At 34.9% G+C, this 16,661-nt stretch overlaps 1 protein-coding gene and 1 long non-coding RNA gene across 4 annotated transcripts in view; one reads left to right on the top strand and one right to left on the bottom strand.

Moving 5' to 3' along the window:
• Window positions 1–16,504, top strand: part of Shrm (shroom) — a 159,388-nt gene extending 142,884 nt beyond the window's left edge. For both annotated transcript variants that reach the window (XM_083055169.1, XM_083055179.1), the window contains 6 exons: window positions 7,640–8,228; window positions 8,611–9,625; window positions 10,190–10,334; window positions 12,184–12,394; window positions 12,756–13,022; window positions 13,384–16,504. In XM_083055169.1, the coding sequence (XP_082911295.1) occupies window positions 7,640–8,228; window positions 8,611–9,625; window positions 10,190–10,334; window positions 12,184–12,394; window positions 12,756–13,022; window positions 13,384–13,635 (2,479 nt within the window). In that variant the 3' untranslated portion in view covers window positions 13,636–16,504. The remainder of the gene's footprint in view (window positions 1–7,639; window positions 8,229–8,610; window positions 9,626–10,189; window positions 10,335–12,183; window positions 12,395–12,755; window positions 13,023–13,383) is intronic.
• Window positions 1–16,661, bottom strand: part of LOC145945970 (uncharacterized) — a 169,662-nt gene that overhangs the window by 76,351 nt on the left and 76,650 nt on the right. The window contains exons 1-3 of one of the 2 annotated variants that reach the window (XR_014426950.1): window positions 5,347–5,394; window positions 4,853–5,049; window positions 4,563–4,608 (exon numbers count right to left, since the gene is read on the bottom strand). This is a non-coding gene — a long non-coding RNA (uncharacterized LOC145945970). Of the gene's footprint in view, window positions 1–4,562; window positions 4,609–4,852; window positions 5,050–5,346; window positions 5,395–16,661 lie in introns of those variants that run through there. The other variant, XR_014426949.1, reaches the window with a different exon arrangement.

Genomic DNA, 16,661 nt, shown 5'->3' with positions numbered 1-16,661 from the left:
AAAACTTTGATATATTTTTTTTATCTTCGAATTGCAGAGAAAATAATTAAGCTAATTGAGTACAATTGAGCTTAGTCACAGTGACGCTCAATTATATAGATAATCATCATCGAAAGCGCTCCAATTAATACTTCCGGCTCGTAACTAATTTAAATGTTTATAATTTAGGCGATACTTTCAATTTAGAATTTATCGTTGCAAATAAGTTATCATCCCCGACGTCGTGACGTACAAACATGCATTATAGAAAATTAGCTTGAATTAGTAAAGTTGCTTGCGGCCGTTATATTAGAATGATTTGCGTTTCGTCATGCGTGTCTGCGTGACGATTCGCTCGAGCAAATACATTATCAGCTGTGCAACCGTACATATGTATGGGCAAAAAATTGTACGATAATTTTACGATGATTGTAACGAGAGATAATTTTAAATTGTACGATGATTGTACGAAAATTTGTAGCGTTTCCTCCTTTTTCCTTTTTCTTCGTAACTCGTATATCGATGGAAGGAACATATATGTATGTGCACATAGTCAAACCCTGCTTCGAGTTAATTACCATGATGTCGTAATGACCGATCGTCTTTCCCGAATAATCGGTGTCTATCGATCTATTCTAATGAGTACGAGACACCGAGCATGCAACCGTATCAATGTTCGAGTACTCTATCGAGGGAGGGCTCGTATTCACTCGGGCGATATAATACGATGATCCTGCATAGTTATTCCACGAGATCTACAAGCAATCGGTGGCTTGCTTCTTAATTTCAGACGACACTAATCGATCCGTATAATTAAGTTGTTGAAAAAGAGAAAGATGATGCTCTCTTTTTAATGATAGTATGTGTGTATGTGATGTATATATCCTAGGAAAACTATAACTACCATAGAACTTGAACGAAATTACATATCATCGGTAGGTGTATCTTTTGCTTCTCAATTTTAATAAGAACAATAATATTATTTACTCGCCTTTATAAGAACTTATAAGAACAAAGCATTTAGCATTTTATTTAAGGCGGTAATATGTTCGTACGAGCGTCGTGTCTATAAATATTATAGCGTTGTACGAAGCATTTGCGTGAATCATATCAGTATCACAGACAGAAAACATTCCTATTAGACTTTATAAAATATTGACGCATATTTTTGCGAGTTTATCAATACGGCGCAATTGATTTCCGCAAATCAAGAGAGAAATATAAATATATCCAATATAAAACTTATAGATTATCAAGTAAAGCATAAATATATCGTTCTGTCGTAAAGTGCATCAATAATAACAGTCGGGCCGTTATTCGTGAATCACAGCAAATAATCGAAAGAAAAATCTTATCGCGCTTCGATATATCTTGGCAAATATATTTTTACTTTTAAACAACAAGTACTTTGAGATGCAAGTATCTTTAAAAACATTCAGATATGTTGAAAGAAAACTTCGTATCGAGTTTTTTCGAAACATTCGCGAGACTAATATTGATAACCCTCTTTATTTGAGACATCATCTATCTGATATGTATATACAAGGTGCGTGGTACAAAACGGCAGAGCGCTAAGAGCGAATGCAACACCTCGGTCATCAATTACCGTGATATACTAGTATAAGCTGGCTACCGATGGAGCCGATATTCATCCTGTAATAAATTACTCACGTCTGGTCCTGCGTGCCGTATAGTTAAGTATACTAAACGCGTAAGTATACTTTTATCATTAACGTGATAATACTCCCTTTCCAGCGCTATCATTTCGCGCGCAAAACTCTTGTCGTTGAATATTTATCTAGCTGTACATTAATACCGTCGACAGAGCCATTAGAGATAGTAAGAACATAAAGGGCATGGTGATCTTTTTTTTTTCCTTACTATCAATAAGAATACACGGAATATTGTACATTTTTATTATCGAGAAAGCAAGGTACATCCGCTGTATATCGTCTTCCTTCATTATTTGCGCGCATGTATTATCATTATCGATAACTATCTTCCTCCGTAATTAATCGGCCACGAATAAGAGAAATACGTATCGTGAAAGGGGCCCGGTGCGTGTACGCGATTACGTATGATCATTATTCGATGTAATTTTTAAGGCGCGCTCCTCATTGCTCTTTATCGAACACAGGATCGTTATTTATTTTACGAATGAGCCTCATTAACATCGACTTAAAAAAACCTAACCCGCAGCATATGTATGAGCCGGTGGAATAATTATACTTGCGAGATACATTTTTCGATCACATCGATATGCCAATGAATTTTTACGATTGGCATGTAAAAACATCGTGCGAATAAAGCGGCATCGCATTAATATTCATCTTTATTTGGACGTATTATCGTAAATTATAATATTTTTATTCCCGCAGCACGTTATCTTGAATAATCGCTCGTGAGTACTTATAATATGCAAGCATATCGCGTGACATAATATATTCGTTTCTATGAATAGCACATCGTTTATCTTGAAAACTGCGATATGCAGTCTCTCAACATTGATAAAGTTCTACTTTGCTCGAAACTATCATTTTAAATATTGCGAAATCATCTCTACGTCAAAGACTCGTTGTTATCTAATTTTCTTTTGTTATACCTACTTTTTGCGGATTACAATTATCTAAATCATAATAGATTATAACGTATCGCATTTTATGAATTATACTTTGAAGTGCAATGCGCACTCACACATGTATGTGCTGGATAAGTTTTATGATACACGTGAAACGATTTCTTTATTATGCCGAGAATGTTAGATTTTACAGTAGACTCTTGGCGTGATTAGAATTCGGACACGAATTTTACTTTCGACCTTCCTTTTCTAATCGTTTCGCTATGGTAAAAACTTTCCTTTCCGTCAAACATGCACAACCAAAGATGAATAAGATTCACGATGTAAGTGGGAACAAATTGCGCAAAAGTCACCATGTCAATCTTCGAGTATGAAAGCAGAGTATTTTTAAAGACGAATCTCTCCATGTTGCCAATCTTAAAGTGTCATTTTTCATCTATTCAATAAAAAAAAAAAAAAAAAAAAAAAAACCTACACAAGATGATTATTTTTTTTTTGTTTTTTTCAATCGAGGTAGAAATTGAGAATATCTGAATCTGTTTGTTGAGAATAATCGCGATGTTTTAGCAATATTATAAATCTATAGGCGGGATACGATATTATTATGCAGAATATTATGCGTTGTCATAAGACGGGTTTAAATCCAGCAATTGCATATAAGAACGATATATTGTGACAGTGATGGCATTTCAATGTCAGTTCGTGATCCGATTAAAGCAGAAAAATCAGTGCGGGTGCAACCGCTCGTACTTCGGATTAAGCTGAAGGAGCTTTCGCGTTCATATATTCAAGAATGATAAATGTCAGAACGATGCAGCAATGTCAATGTTACGAATGTTAGTCTCGCTTCGGCAAGCCTTATCTTTTGCGGCAGGAATATAACGCTCCTGTCCGGATGGGTCATGTCTTGCGTGTTCATAACTTGTACTTACACAAGACCAAACTGGAAAATAGATCCGTTCGCGGAAAAGAGCGCCGTATCCTTTATGTTACATATTGTCGCATATTATGTTACAAATATATTTTTGCGAATTAAAAAAAATCATATTGTTTTATGATTATACATGGTTAATTGTAGGCCAATTAATTAGAATTGTAAATAAGAGATAGACATCCTCCTTTTCTAAAAAAGATATATTTATTATTGTCGCTTTTTCTCGATGCGCATTGGCTGTCAAGATTCGCGTTGTGCGTTATATTTGTAGCATCGAAAGGCTGTCATCGCGAGGGTTAGCAGTTTGACAGTTTATTCAAAATAAAATAAAATAAAATAAAATAATAATATTAGTTTTAAATAATATGTTATAATATAATACTTTAAACTCGATTAATATTTTTGGCAGTTATCAGCTGATTTCTGTCAAAAAATATTAACCGCGGATAAAATATGTAACATATTATTTACAACATATTACTATTTTAATATTTTTAACATATTTTTAAATTTAATTAGCAAATTAACGCTTTATTAATATTTTTTGACAGAAATCAGCTGATTAAAGCGTTAATTTGCTAATTAGATATTAAAATAATAATATATTATAAATAATATGTTATAATATACCTTATGCGCGATTAATATTTCTTGACAGAAATCAGCTGATAACTGTAAAAAATATTAATCGAGTTTAAAGTATTATAACATATTATTTAAAACATTATTTTATTTAATTTTATTTTGAACAAACTGTTAAATTACTAACCCTCGATAACAGCCTCTCAATACTACGAATATAACGTACAATGCGAATCAAAACAGTCAATCAGCATCGTGAAAAAAATGCAACAATACTTGCAAGAATCGACTTACAATTAATGCCTTTTTTAGAAAGAGATGTTATAATATTTTTAATTCAATTAATATTTTTGACAAGTATCAGCTGATTTTTGTCGAAAAATATTAATCGCAGATAAGATATTATAACATATTATTCAAATTTTCAACATATTATATACACCATTACCGCTATAGAAATATTATAAATAAACAATTTTTCTCACTCACCGATAGGTGGAATAGCGAAGTTGTAGTACACAGCACACATATTGATCTGAAAACAAAATATTCAAATTATGTATATACATATGTGTGTGTCAAATATCTCATAAACATACAATATAAATATAAAAGCTAGAATATTTAATTAGCAAATTTTCGTTTTATTAATATTTTTTGACAAAAATCAACCGATTAAACGCTTTAATCAGCTAATTTCTATAAAAAAATATTAATCAAGTTTAATCAAATATCTCATAAATAATGCAGTTTAGAAAAAATATTTTTATTTTGCATACCTCAGAGTTGCCCCGCTATTGCCCGATGCCTCCCCGGGCCTCCTCCTCCTCTTTTAGTCCATGGTAGCACTCACGAGACTCGCGAAAATACGAATAATTACGATCGCCCGACACTTTATGCGGCACTCCCGATACGCGAAACTTTACACGGCACTCCCGACACGACGCGTGAATCGCACTGTGTACCGCAATGCTACCTGTAACAAATAAAATACGTACATATATTAGAATAATCTTATTATTTCGCATTATAACATACACAATATAAATATGTAAGCTAGAATTAACGATAGATATATCCATGAATCGCAACACATTCGCGCGCACGAAAACAGATTAAGTTGGGTTATGTTAGCAAGAGATTCTGCATCGAATTTTTCGCGAAATATACGTTTCGAACAATTACGACTACATATTAACGTTGAAATTATGATATGCGATTGATAAATATTACAATACAAAGGTTAGAAATGGTTTCTAACGATTATGCTTACTAATTAATCACAGCGGGACGCAGCTCCAACTGCCTGATACTCGCGGCGTTTCGGTAATGGCCGAGGCTACAAACATCGGCAACTTCATGCTAATAGCGCGCGCGCGCGATAATATATACATGACTTAATATTAATAATTAATTAAAACTCTAAGGAGATTCGTTCGAAAAGGTATAGCTTTAGAAAGAAAAAATATTAATTGAGAATAAGGTATTATATATAACATATTATTTACAATATATTACTATTTTATAACTCTTACCATATTATTATTTTAAAATTTAATTAGCAAATTATAACATACACAATATAAATGTAAACAGGTAAGCTAGAATATTTAATTAGCAAATTTTATTAATATTTTTTGACAGAAAAATCAGCTGAAAGAGACATTGAGAGAGATAATGTCTCTTTCTCCGCAACAATATTTTCTCTCTCGTATTCATAAAAATGTTTTCGAAATGTCTTGTGTATTTGAAACTTGATTATTGTAAAAAATAATTAATTCGTTATATAATTAATTTGTTGTATAATAATTAATTTGGATAATTTGTCAGTGTATCTACCGAGTAATCACAACGTCTGATTAATGTCTTATATTACTACTGAAAAAAAATGAATCGAAGCTCTACATGACATATATGATCAAAGCGTCAGCTGATTAAAGCGTTAATTTACTAATTAATTTTTAAATTAATGTTATAAAAATTAAAATAATATAATATGTATTAAATAATAGGTTATATATATATATAATACTTTAAACTCGATTAATATTTTTGACAGTTATCAGCTGATTTCTGTCAAAAAATATTAATCGAAAATAAGGTATTACACACATATTATTTACAACATATTACTATTTTAATTTCTATAACATATTTTTATTTTAAAATTTAATTAGTAAATTAACACTTTAATCAACTGATTTCTGTAAAAAAAAAATGTTAATCGAGTTTAAATAAACTTTATATTATTTTTTTTTAATACAAAACCGAAGAATGGCGCGCGCTTGGGTTGTTCTAGTAATAGATAAAATAGATAGATACATAAAATATATAAAAGTAAATGCTCGTATAAAGAGTATATAGCTTTATGCCTGAATCGCACAATTAATGCGAGGATGCGTTATTGAAATGATAATTTTTGAACATGTAACATTGTAACTGTTCCGTGATATTCCAGTAAGAAATTCTTGCAGTCTTTTTATGAAAGATAAAAAAATCCGTGAGAAACTAGCAGAACCGTGAAGGTATGTTGAAGAATTAAAATTCATGTAACACACAGTAATAATCCTATCCGGTTTCGATTAAACGGTTTCATCGCCGCTTCCATGAGTTTCACATGTAGAAATATCTATATCTAACTATGACTTTGATCAATGATTAATCAACGCTATTGCACAATTAATTGAGAATGCGTTTACTATATTGCGCAAATCCGTACGGACAATAAAACGATCTTATGTCTCTTGAAAATGCCTTTCGAGATTTGTTAGACTTCATTTATCTTAATTTACATGTATTGAATTGTAAGATATACGCAACAAAAAGAGACATATACATTTTATGTTAAGCTAATTAATTAATAAAACAAGCAATTAAAATTTTAAATAAATATACTTATGATAAATAATTGAACATGAAATAATATCAATTAACTTGTTTATAATGTTATACGCTTATTTACTTTGCTAGCTAGTAACATTTCACCTGAAATTATTTATTTTATCTAAGTGTTATTATAAAAAAATATAAATGAATAGTTGAACTCTAATATTCGATACAATCTGTCACGTTTAACATTTTCGAGCAGATTTAGATGTACGTGACAAGCATTTAGTTTCCACATGTTTGAAGTGGATACATTATACATTCCCACATGGTAAGACTTGAAAATCGGTCATAAAATGTAAAAGCCGTTCCGCTGTCCTTACAAGATACACGTCGCATATCGAATTACGACGATATAAAATCCAGTAGCTACACACGAAAACATAAGCCAACACATTAATAAATTTTCTCAACGATGTGAATAAATTTTATCGACTTATTGGAATTTAATCGACTTGCACGACCATCGAATAAAAATCCGACATTTTTTAATACAAATATCTATAACTACGTTTTATCTTTTTTTGATTCATTATCCAGATTTTTTATAACAGATAAGATATGTTTATCTTTATTGATATCGCATATTTTTTACATTTATTTGAAATGCATTAATTTGAATTGCGCGTATATTTTCTTTTTTCATATATTAAAACAGAAATATTTTTTTTCTGTTTCAGGAGTCAATCCAAGGCTTCTTATTTAGCTTATAGACGAGAGCGCGGAGCTCCCGACAGCGAAGGTAGCTATAAAAGAACGATGTCGCCGACCTCTCGGATGGACGATTGGCCTCCTAGAGATCACGACGATCCTGTACTTCTACGCGTTACATCGCATCATACATTGCAACAGCATCATCATCATCAACATAACAATAATCATCATCAACATTCTGATCTTCCGAAATCACACAGCGTGGATGCTCTTCATCATCGATTGGAGGAGAGGTGTCTACAGCAGCAACAACATTCGGCAGACGTGGTCAATAAGCTCTCGCACGAACTCAATAAGAAACTCCAAACTAGCGACGTGAGATCTCGCACTAACGAAAACAATAATAACGACAATCTGGAAGACCGACATCAGCATCATCATCATCATCATCATTATCAAGAAAAGAGGCATCCAGAAAAGAGACACGACTACGAGCAACGCAGAGAAAGATTATCACCGCAGAGCGTGGAGGTCCTTAATGACAGGAACAGGCAGCTGGAGCGAGAACGTCGGAAATTGGCAGCGAGCTGCGAGCCACTACCTCAAAATAGAGAGGTAAGATTATCTCCGGATATTTATCTTCACGTAATAGCGATATTTACGTGTTTTTCGCGTCTCAACGATCTATCTATTTTTGCACCTGTAAATATAGCGGTGTCAAGGACGCGCAAATTTTCAAGTTTCTCTGACATTCGGTTTCTTGCCGGGCTCGTGTGACATGCTCGGCACTTTACTGTGTCATTTACTTTATCATTACCATTATTCTGACAATCTAATTCTTCGACATTTTTTAATTTTTCGATTTAAATGTTTTTAATATCTTACATGGATATTTTTTAACTTTTTTAGTGACTTTTCTTATACTTTATTGCGCTGTGTTATTGTTTTTAGGAGTTTATTATGTACTAATTTATGAAAATTGAATGATTACTTTCAGAAACAGCTACGAGAAATCAGTGGCTCGTTCCCAATCGCCGGCGACGACTTTTTCCGTGAGAGAAGTGCCACGATCGAAATGACCTCGCAAAATATTGAATTATTGAACCGTCGTAATGAGAAGAGGACGAATAGCGTGACAACATCCAACAGCTCGATGTCCACATACTCTATAAGCACTACGACATCATCCGTCGCTACAACTATGACGACTTACGACAATGGCTGGTCCAGAGGACACGAAACGCAGAGCTCTATAGAAGCTACCATCTTATCCGACAGACCACCACCACCAACAAGTTCACCACCGAGATCACCGAATAACGTCGAGACTGTAAGTCTACGGGGAGCTGTTCCAAGGCGAACGGGAAGTTGCTCGAGCTCTTCTTCTTCAGGAAGATCGATCGATGCCCGCGTGTCGCCTCGAGTTTTATTATCCAGATCGCCGCCTAAAACCTCTCTGGACTCTCTCACGCGACACGAAGCCCGGATAGAGTGCACCTCCAACAACAGAAAGGTCTCCAGTCCGACTCAAACGGATAATACAGGTTTCTGGAACAGATCTAGCTCACCGAGCCGGCTAAGTCAAACGAGCGAGACGGAATCGCGGCTCGAAAGATCCTCCATATCCTCGAGATTCAAACCCGGCGGCAGATCGTCCACGTCTTCGATCTCGAGCGTTTCTAAGGCTTCCTCGTTCTCTTCGCCGAGAAACTCGCCGATCGAAGGGGACAAGTCATCGCCGACGTCGTCGCTCTGCGTGTCGCCCCAGCCGGGAATAGAAGGACTAACATTAGTGCAACGTACAGAAGTCGTGCTCCGGGTAAATGCAGCTACCAGTGACGCCGCCTCGCAGACCGACATCCTGGAAGACGCGGATCAAGACAGCATTAACATGGTCCAGCGACCGCTTCCGGAATCTAGAAAAAAATTACCGGAGGAGATCGAATGCGAAGAACTCAGCAAGGACTTAGCCAGTCAACTCAGCCCCAACGACAAGCTAGTGCCTATACTCGGTGAGTAACTCTGTGATCTTTATCATTCTCTCAATTGCATGAATAATGGTTTAAAGAGTATTATTCGTGTCTGACGATTTTACTATTTGCGCTCTACATCGTCATTAATAAACGTCAATGCAGCTGATTCAATCAGATATATTATTCAATTTTTAAATGACGTTCACTTTAACGCAGATCTTGCGCCGACATATATACGATCTATCTACTTGCCGTTACACTTACGCTGTCGTATATTTACTTCACTATGTTTGTGTATGTATGAATGTCTACATACTTACATACATACACGCGCGCGCGCAATTATCATCCGGGACACAATAGAATTAAGTATTTGAGGGCAGCGACCTTTTATTTTAATAAGCGCTAACTTAATCAACGACACAACTGTGTTATTCAATTATATGTCGTCGTTGCCGCGATATATTCGATGCAATCCCCTGTCGCATTATGGCTTCCACGAAACACCGAGATCCCTGGAGCATAAAACGAAGCGTGCGAGTAGGGAAAACGCGTGTAGCGAGAGCATCTGATGATATCTCTTTTTTTTTTGTTCCTTATCAGTTCCAGCGCCGGAGCACAAGAAGCCCACCGACTACGTTTCCGGCCTGTTCAGGGTGGAGACGACCTTGCAGTCACGACCAAGGCGACGGCTCTCCTTAGAAGAGTCAACGCTCTTCTGCAACGAGGACGCGGATATAGACAAAAAGTAAGTTCTTTTTTTTAATTGTAATTTTACTCAATTAAAATTTATTTATAAAGCAGCTCGCGCCACTCCCGATGTCACGCGCGTTGTCTTTATCCGGTTGCGTCAAGAGTCAAGAGTCGGTAAGATTACTGTTAAAGTCAAGGTAGATAAGACAGCATGAATATAGATCAAATGCGATAATTGATAGTTTTCACGTGCTCGCGAGCATTGGATTACGTGTTATTAATCAAGTCGCATGCCTTGAAGTCTAAAGGCGTTTATTACAAGTGCAAATCCGTAATACACGCCTATACTCTACTTAATTGGCTCACGTATCTAGGAGATATTTTATACTTTTAATAAACAAGCAGAAAGATCTTTTTTTTCTCTCAGTGACATTAAAAATGTTTCGCACGCGCATTCGCGATATGTGTGGCCGCTACTACAAATATAAAATAAATCTGCAAAGATTTTTAATAAATAAATATGAGCTGTATTTTTCTTTATTTGATAAAGTTATTTTATGACATTATTTTATTTACTTGCGCCATTTCCATTTTGATTTTAACTTATTTGATGTAAAAATTGTGAGAAACATTAACATATCTTCATATTTCACATATATATTTATTATTTTAAATATTGCTATTTGACTACTATCTATTGTTATTTATTTGCTATATCTTTGCAATTTCTTTCCTTTTTCTTGTCGACTCGATCTATCTTGCACACTTACGGACAATACTTCCTCCGTACTTAAAGAGAAAGTGCCAAAGCACCAAGCTGTTATGTAATCCACCATAAATGATATTGTCAAGCCCAACTACTCAGTGCTTATTCTTGACGCATCATATTATTTGCCAGTCTCTAACGTATGGCTGAAAGTGACGCATCGTACTAGCAGATTGCGCGGTGTGCTCGCAACAAGTCGAACGGGAAATGGAAATGGGACCTTCAGAAAAGTTAGATACGACCTCCCGTTTTTATTCCGTCCGACTAAAACGATCAGCGTTCAACGGCATCGAAAATTCCGTGTGCTACATAAAACAGCTTGCGATTGTAAATTAAAATTTCATGTGCAAAGTGTGCCTAATGACGCGGTAAAATCTCTGCCGGCTTAATGATCGGTTGAAAATCAATAAAAGGAAACGTATTAAATTAATTGTAGTCATACATGCGAACTTCTTATCGCATTTTACATCGAAAAAAATATTGGCAATTTCAAAAATAATTTGAAATAGTAAATAAAGTTGCAACAATTTTGTGGAAACATTTGCGATGCACATACATATGCAAATAATGATTGAAGAAATAATTACAATGATATTCGCTTTCGTTTTTTAATTGCGGTATTTCATTTTTAACATATTTCGAGCGTAACTCCCAGCAATCTATCTCGCTTTCTTTTCTTTATCACTTTCTCCTCTCTTATAGACTTGCTTAGACAGACAAGATCGTAAGTATGCTGTTATTTAACTGATAACGATCAACCGGCCAGATTTATGCGGAACAAACATTCCGTTGAATTGTGCGCTTCCCATCCGTGAACTTGAAAATTTATTCAATATCATATATACGGCTGTATTATTCATCACGAACTTTGATTACAAATGTGAATTGAATTCTACGCAGCAAAATATTCCTCCGTATCCGTTCACAAATCATTCTGTCTCTCCTGCCTCGCCTCGAAAATGTCGAGATTAATTCAATCGTGACTCACATTCATTGACGCAATTCCTTGCCCTCTCGCAACGATGACAATTATAGGAACATTTCTGCATAAATAACTGCAAGAGAGAAGGAGGAGAGAGGAACGATTGATCCGCATTAACCGACCAGAGGTGTAATCATGGCAATAAATTCTTTGCAGAAATGAAACGATATCTTCGACTCCTGTCACGCCACTGTCGGCCGATCTTACCAGCCCTCTATCTCCCACTTCAGCTTATTTCACGACATCCGAGGGAAAGGCTAGGTTCCTGACGAGATATTCGCAAGACGTCACGGCGGAGGGATTAACACGTCAGGAGGATGCGCCGGCGATTGAACCGACAAACAGCCTTGACCTCAGGCAGAAAAAGGTAGCAAACCGAAGTATAATTAAACGCTTGTAGAATGTGCTATAATTAACTATACGGTTGCCTGCGACCTGCGACTAAATTCGATTGGTATGCAGTCGCGGGAATACCGGGATACACAATCGGATAATGATTTCACTGATAAGCATTGTTTCATCAAAACAATTCTTGTAAAATATAATTATCGCGCTTTGGAATTTCGTCTTATTATATATCTTTACGGCTACATTGTTACCTAGTCGTTCGTTACTTTGCTGATTGAAATATTCTCGCGCTTTGTTGGACGAATCTCCTAACATAAATAAGGTTTACTTATTGTTAGTGTTATATCATATCAGCATATTCTGAAACTATGATCTTTCAGGAGGAGCTGATGATGCGGCTTGATAGGAAGCTAGTGGTCCTCAAAGCCGAGCAGGAGGCGGTAAAGGAGGAAGGTGAAGTGAACGAGACACTAGGTGCGCGAGTAGCCGCTCGCGTTTCCGCTGTGGCTCGTCCACCGGAAGCGTCCAAGTATAGGAATCACGTAGAAGAAGTCGGTAAGATTACGAGTCTTCTTCTCGGCCTTAGCGGCAGATTGGCTCGCGCTGAGAACGCTCTTTATGGAATGCCGGCCGATCACGCGGAAAGAGTAAGTATGAAACTTCTCGTTTCCTTGCATGCTTAGTATAAACGCTCTTCCGGCGCGTCGATCGTACATGTGAGATAGAATTTATAATTTGATACAAATGTTTGATAATCAGAAAATTATGAGATATGCAGAATTAGAAGATTCAACAAAAAATTTTCTAATTTTAGCCATAAATAATAATTTCCTTCCAATGTTAATAATGACACAAGAATGGTAGATAATAGATACTCTACTTTAAATATAGAGATATATTTATATTTTAGTTTTATATTATAACTTTTTAAGTATAAATTCTTTCTATGTAATCTCTAAGAGATATATAAATTTATTTATGTTAATTTGTCTATATTGTTCTGCGTAGAAAATTTTGGAAAGCAAACGGGACAAGCTAATGGATCAATTGGAAGAAGCGAAGATTCTGAAGAGTAATATCGATAAACGTAGTGTAAATGTATCAGCGATCCTAGCAAAGTACCTGAATGAAGAAGAATTTGCCGATTACCAACATTTCATCAATATGAAGGCAAAGTTGATAGTGGACGGACGCGAAATATTGGATAAGGTGAAGCTTGGCGAGGAACAATTAACCGCGTTGAAAGAGGCAATTGACTAGTCGTAACGATGGACTTACATGCTAAGTTATTATGAGATCGATTCGTAAATAATCTGTGCATTATCAAGCGTGAACAATGGAAAAGTCTTGCAAAATTAGTTAACCTGACTTGAAAACATAGATTAATATGGATGAAAATTATGGGAACACACACAAAAGAGAAATATCATCTAAATCTAATCCAATATTGAAAGTCTTGAATTTTTAGACATGTAATTGTAAATGAAAAATAATGTATTTTGACAAAGAGTTATGTGTGAACACATATTTAAATATACTTATATATAAGTATATATATATCTAGATGGATCTATTTCGTATTATTATTTATCTAAAATTATTACACAAGTTATTTATATTTATCGAACAATTTTGGAAATTTATTTAAAAAGCATATATTCTTGCATTGTGAAATTAGAAGATAGCGATAAATAAAAAACATCTTTAAGATAATATAAAAATGTTGAGCAACTTAATGCACATGGTCAAAATAATATTAAAACAAATATGTAAAATCTTAATATAAATATGTGAAAACTTTGCATATAAAATAAAACCAGGTCACAGATTATATAAATCTAATGTCCTCAAGATCTAACAATATTAAGTGTGATTCCCTGAAACCTTATGTGCCTAGTCTTTGTTAAGCTTGCATCGATTTTGTCGTGTACCCTCAGTAATCCACAAACAAAACAGTATCGTTTATTATATATTTGTGGCATACTGAAGAAAATATTACAAGACGCTACGGTAGTTTCATAAGTTGAATGAGAGAGAGAGAGAGAAAACCAGGATAGTTATTTTCAGGTTTCTTTTTTTAAGAAAACTGAAATTACGTACTAAAATAATGTTATAGCGATTACAAAAATGAATATGTAAATATAAATACCAGAAACAATATGTGTATGCGAGATGCAGATTTGAAAAGAAAAAATCAGAACGTGCGTAAACAAAAAATAAAATTAATCGAAAACGACGCCGTCGTAAATAACATACGGCTCTTTTAAAAGCATATATATATATATATATATATATATACAACATTTTTGTGTATTAATCATCGCCATTAATTATTTTTCGTGAAACATATTTGAATATGAAATAATTTATGAATTATATAAAAAAAATCAAAATTATTTATATTTTATTTTATATACAGGGTGTCCCATTTTAATCTATCACCCCTCGTAACTTTGCAGGAAGCGATCGTAGAGAAAAATGTATATAGTATATATATATATACTGTGAACGTTTGGAATCGTGACGGTGCAATATTCACTCGAAGATGCTAATAATCCATTGCATATTTAAAGAACTTTTCGCGAAAGAAACGCAAGGCGATATTATTAAAAATTCGAGAATGCACGTTACTGGTTAGTGTACTAATCTTTTTTTCGCGACGCAAATTACCAGATTTTCAATCTAAGTTTATTTATGGTGCCTTTCTTATATACAACATGTGATATAAGAATAAGGAGAGTTCACGTTTTCTGTCTAAGCAATTGCGCGGCATTTAAATAATTCAGCGATGCAGACAACTCTGGAGCAGCATTATATGTGTATATAATAATAAGTAGATTAAGTGCAAACACACACTCATACACGTACATATACATATGCACATTTTTACGCTACACGTGACACACATAGACACACACATGTACAACGAAATATTATTTTTACGTATTGTTCTAACTCCCGGGGGTTCTCGTCGACCCCTATGACGCTTGTGATCTTATTTACTCTATACGATTCCACCAAGGACTCTCGAAAGTAAGAATCGCGAAAAGAATCGCGCGTCGCATTCGAGCCTCCATGGTGGTTCAGCGAGAAATTTTATGCCACGGTCACTTCGATGAAAAAAAATTCTCATATTTCGTCTTTTTTTCTATCCCATTTTACGTCTTCGTTTATAATTCACACCTTTTCTCCATTACCAATTGCCCCCTCCCCGCTCATCGCTACTCTATCGAGGGCGGAGAAGAGACTATATAAACGAAATTACACGGAAGGATGGACCTCCGAATCTTTAAGCTCGGTAATGAAACATTTACCGAGGACCCAAGGATCTCGAGATGGAATCCATCCCAACCATGCCTCATGATTAAAAAAAGAAGCGCCCGGTTTTATTTGGTCCCGCACATTTGTAAATCCCCTTCACATTGCCCATTTTACAAAGCAAACGCGCTTGATCTCAAACGATGTAACTCGATATAATTGCAGATAGCATGGATATAAAGATAGCGTGTCGCAGACCGAAATCAGATGATAATGATTGCGATAATGATAATGATGAGAAAGACTGAGTACAGGGCATAAAATTTTACGGCATAATAGTCAGTTTCTGTTCCTCGTTTGTTTCTCGATATTCGCGAATCGGCTGCGGCGGATACTGTAATCTTGCCGTTAATCGGATATAGCAGCCACCGTTATAATTAATATGTTTGCGAGTACGCCACACGGCGGCAGTATCGAATATGCGATTGTCATCCTCTTTATTTCTCCTTTCTCCGCCAGACGCAGCTGTTGTACATAAGAAATTAATCATGGTGCTCTGGATATGTATTTTTTATGAGAAGAAACGTTCCATTAATTCATAAGCTATCACACACTATAGCTCTAAAGACTATTAATATTTAACGTTCTCACTGTATAAATATTACCATATATAATTTTACGTTTCTATGCGAAAGCAACATAATAATTACACATACACAATCGCGCGTCACCTGTAAGCGACGACGCTAGGTCGTTGTTAGTCTGATAATATTATCCTCTACAAATGTGTACGAAATCATTACGATAATTACATTTCTCAAGCTCGCTTACAATAAATAACATGTTGGAATTCATAAACAAAATGTCTATTTCTTTGCATGATAATAAATTGCCTTGCTTACTAATAAGATATTATTAAAATAAGACCGTTAATCTTAAGGAAGTTTGCATAGTTTAAAAAATAATTTAACGTTGCCTTCGGCAAATCTTGTGTGCTGCTGAAATAAGAAACAATAAGCCAAAAAACT

The sequence above is a fragment of the Prenolepis imparis genome, unplaced genomic scaffold (genome assembly GCF_030444845.1).
Source record: "Prenolepis imparis isolate NDT839.2.m4 unplaced genomic scaffold, iyPreImpa1.0 SCAF_2, whole genome shotgun sequence".
In the NCBI taxonomy this organism is placed as follows: domain Eukaryota; kingdom Metazoa; phylum Arthropoda; class Insecta; order Hymenoptera; family Formicidae; genus Prenolepis; species Prenolepis imparis.
Note: the sequence above shows the minus strand (reverse complement) of the source record. Positions and strands in the feature narration are given on the sequence as shown.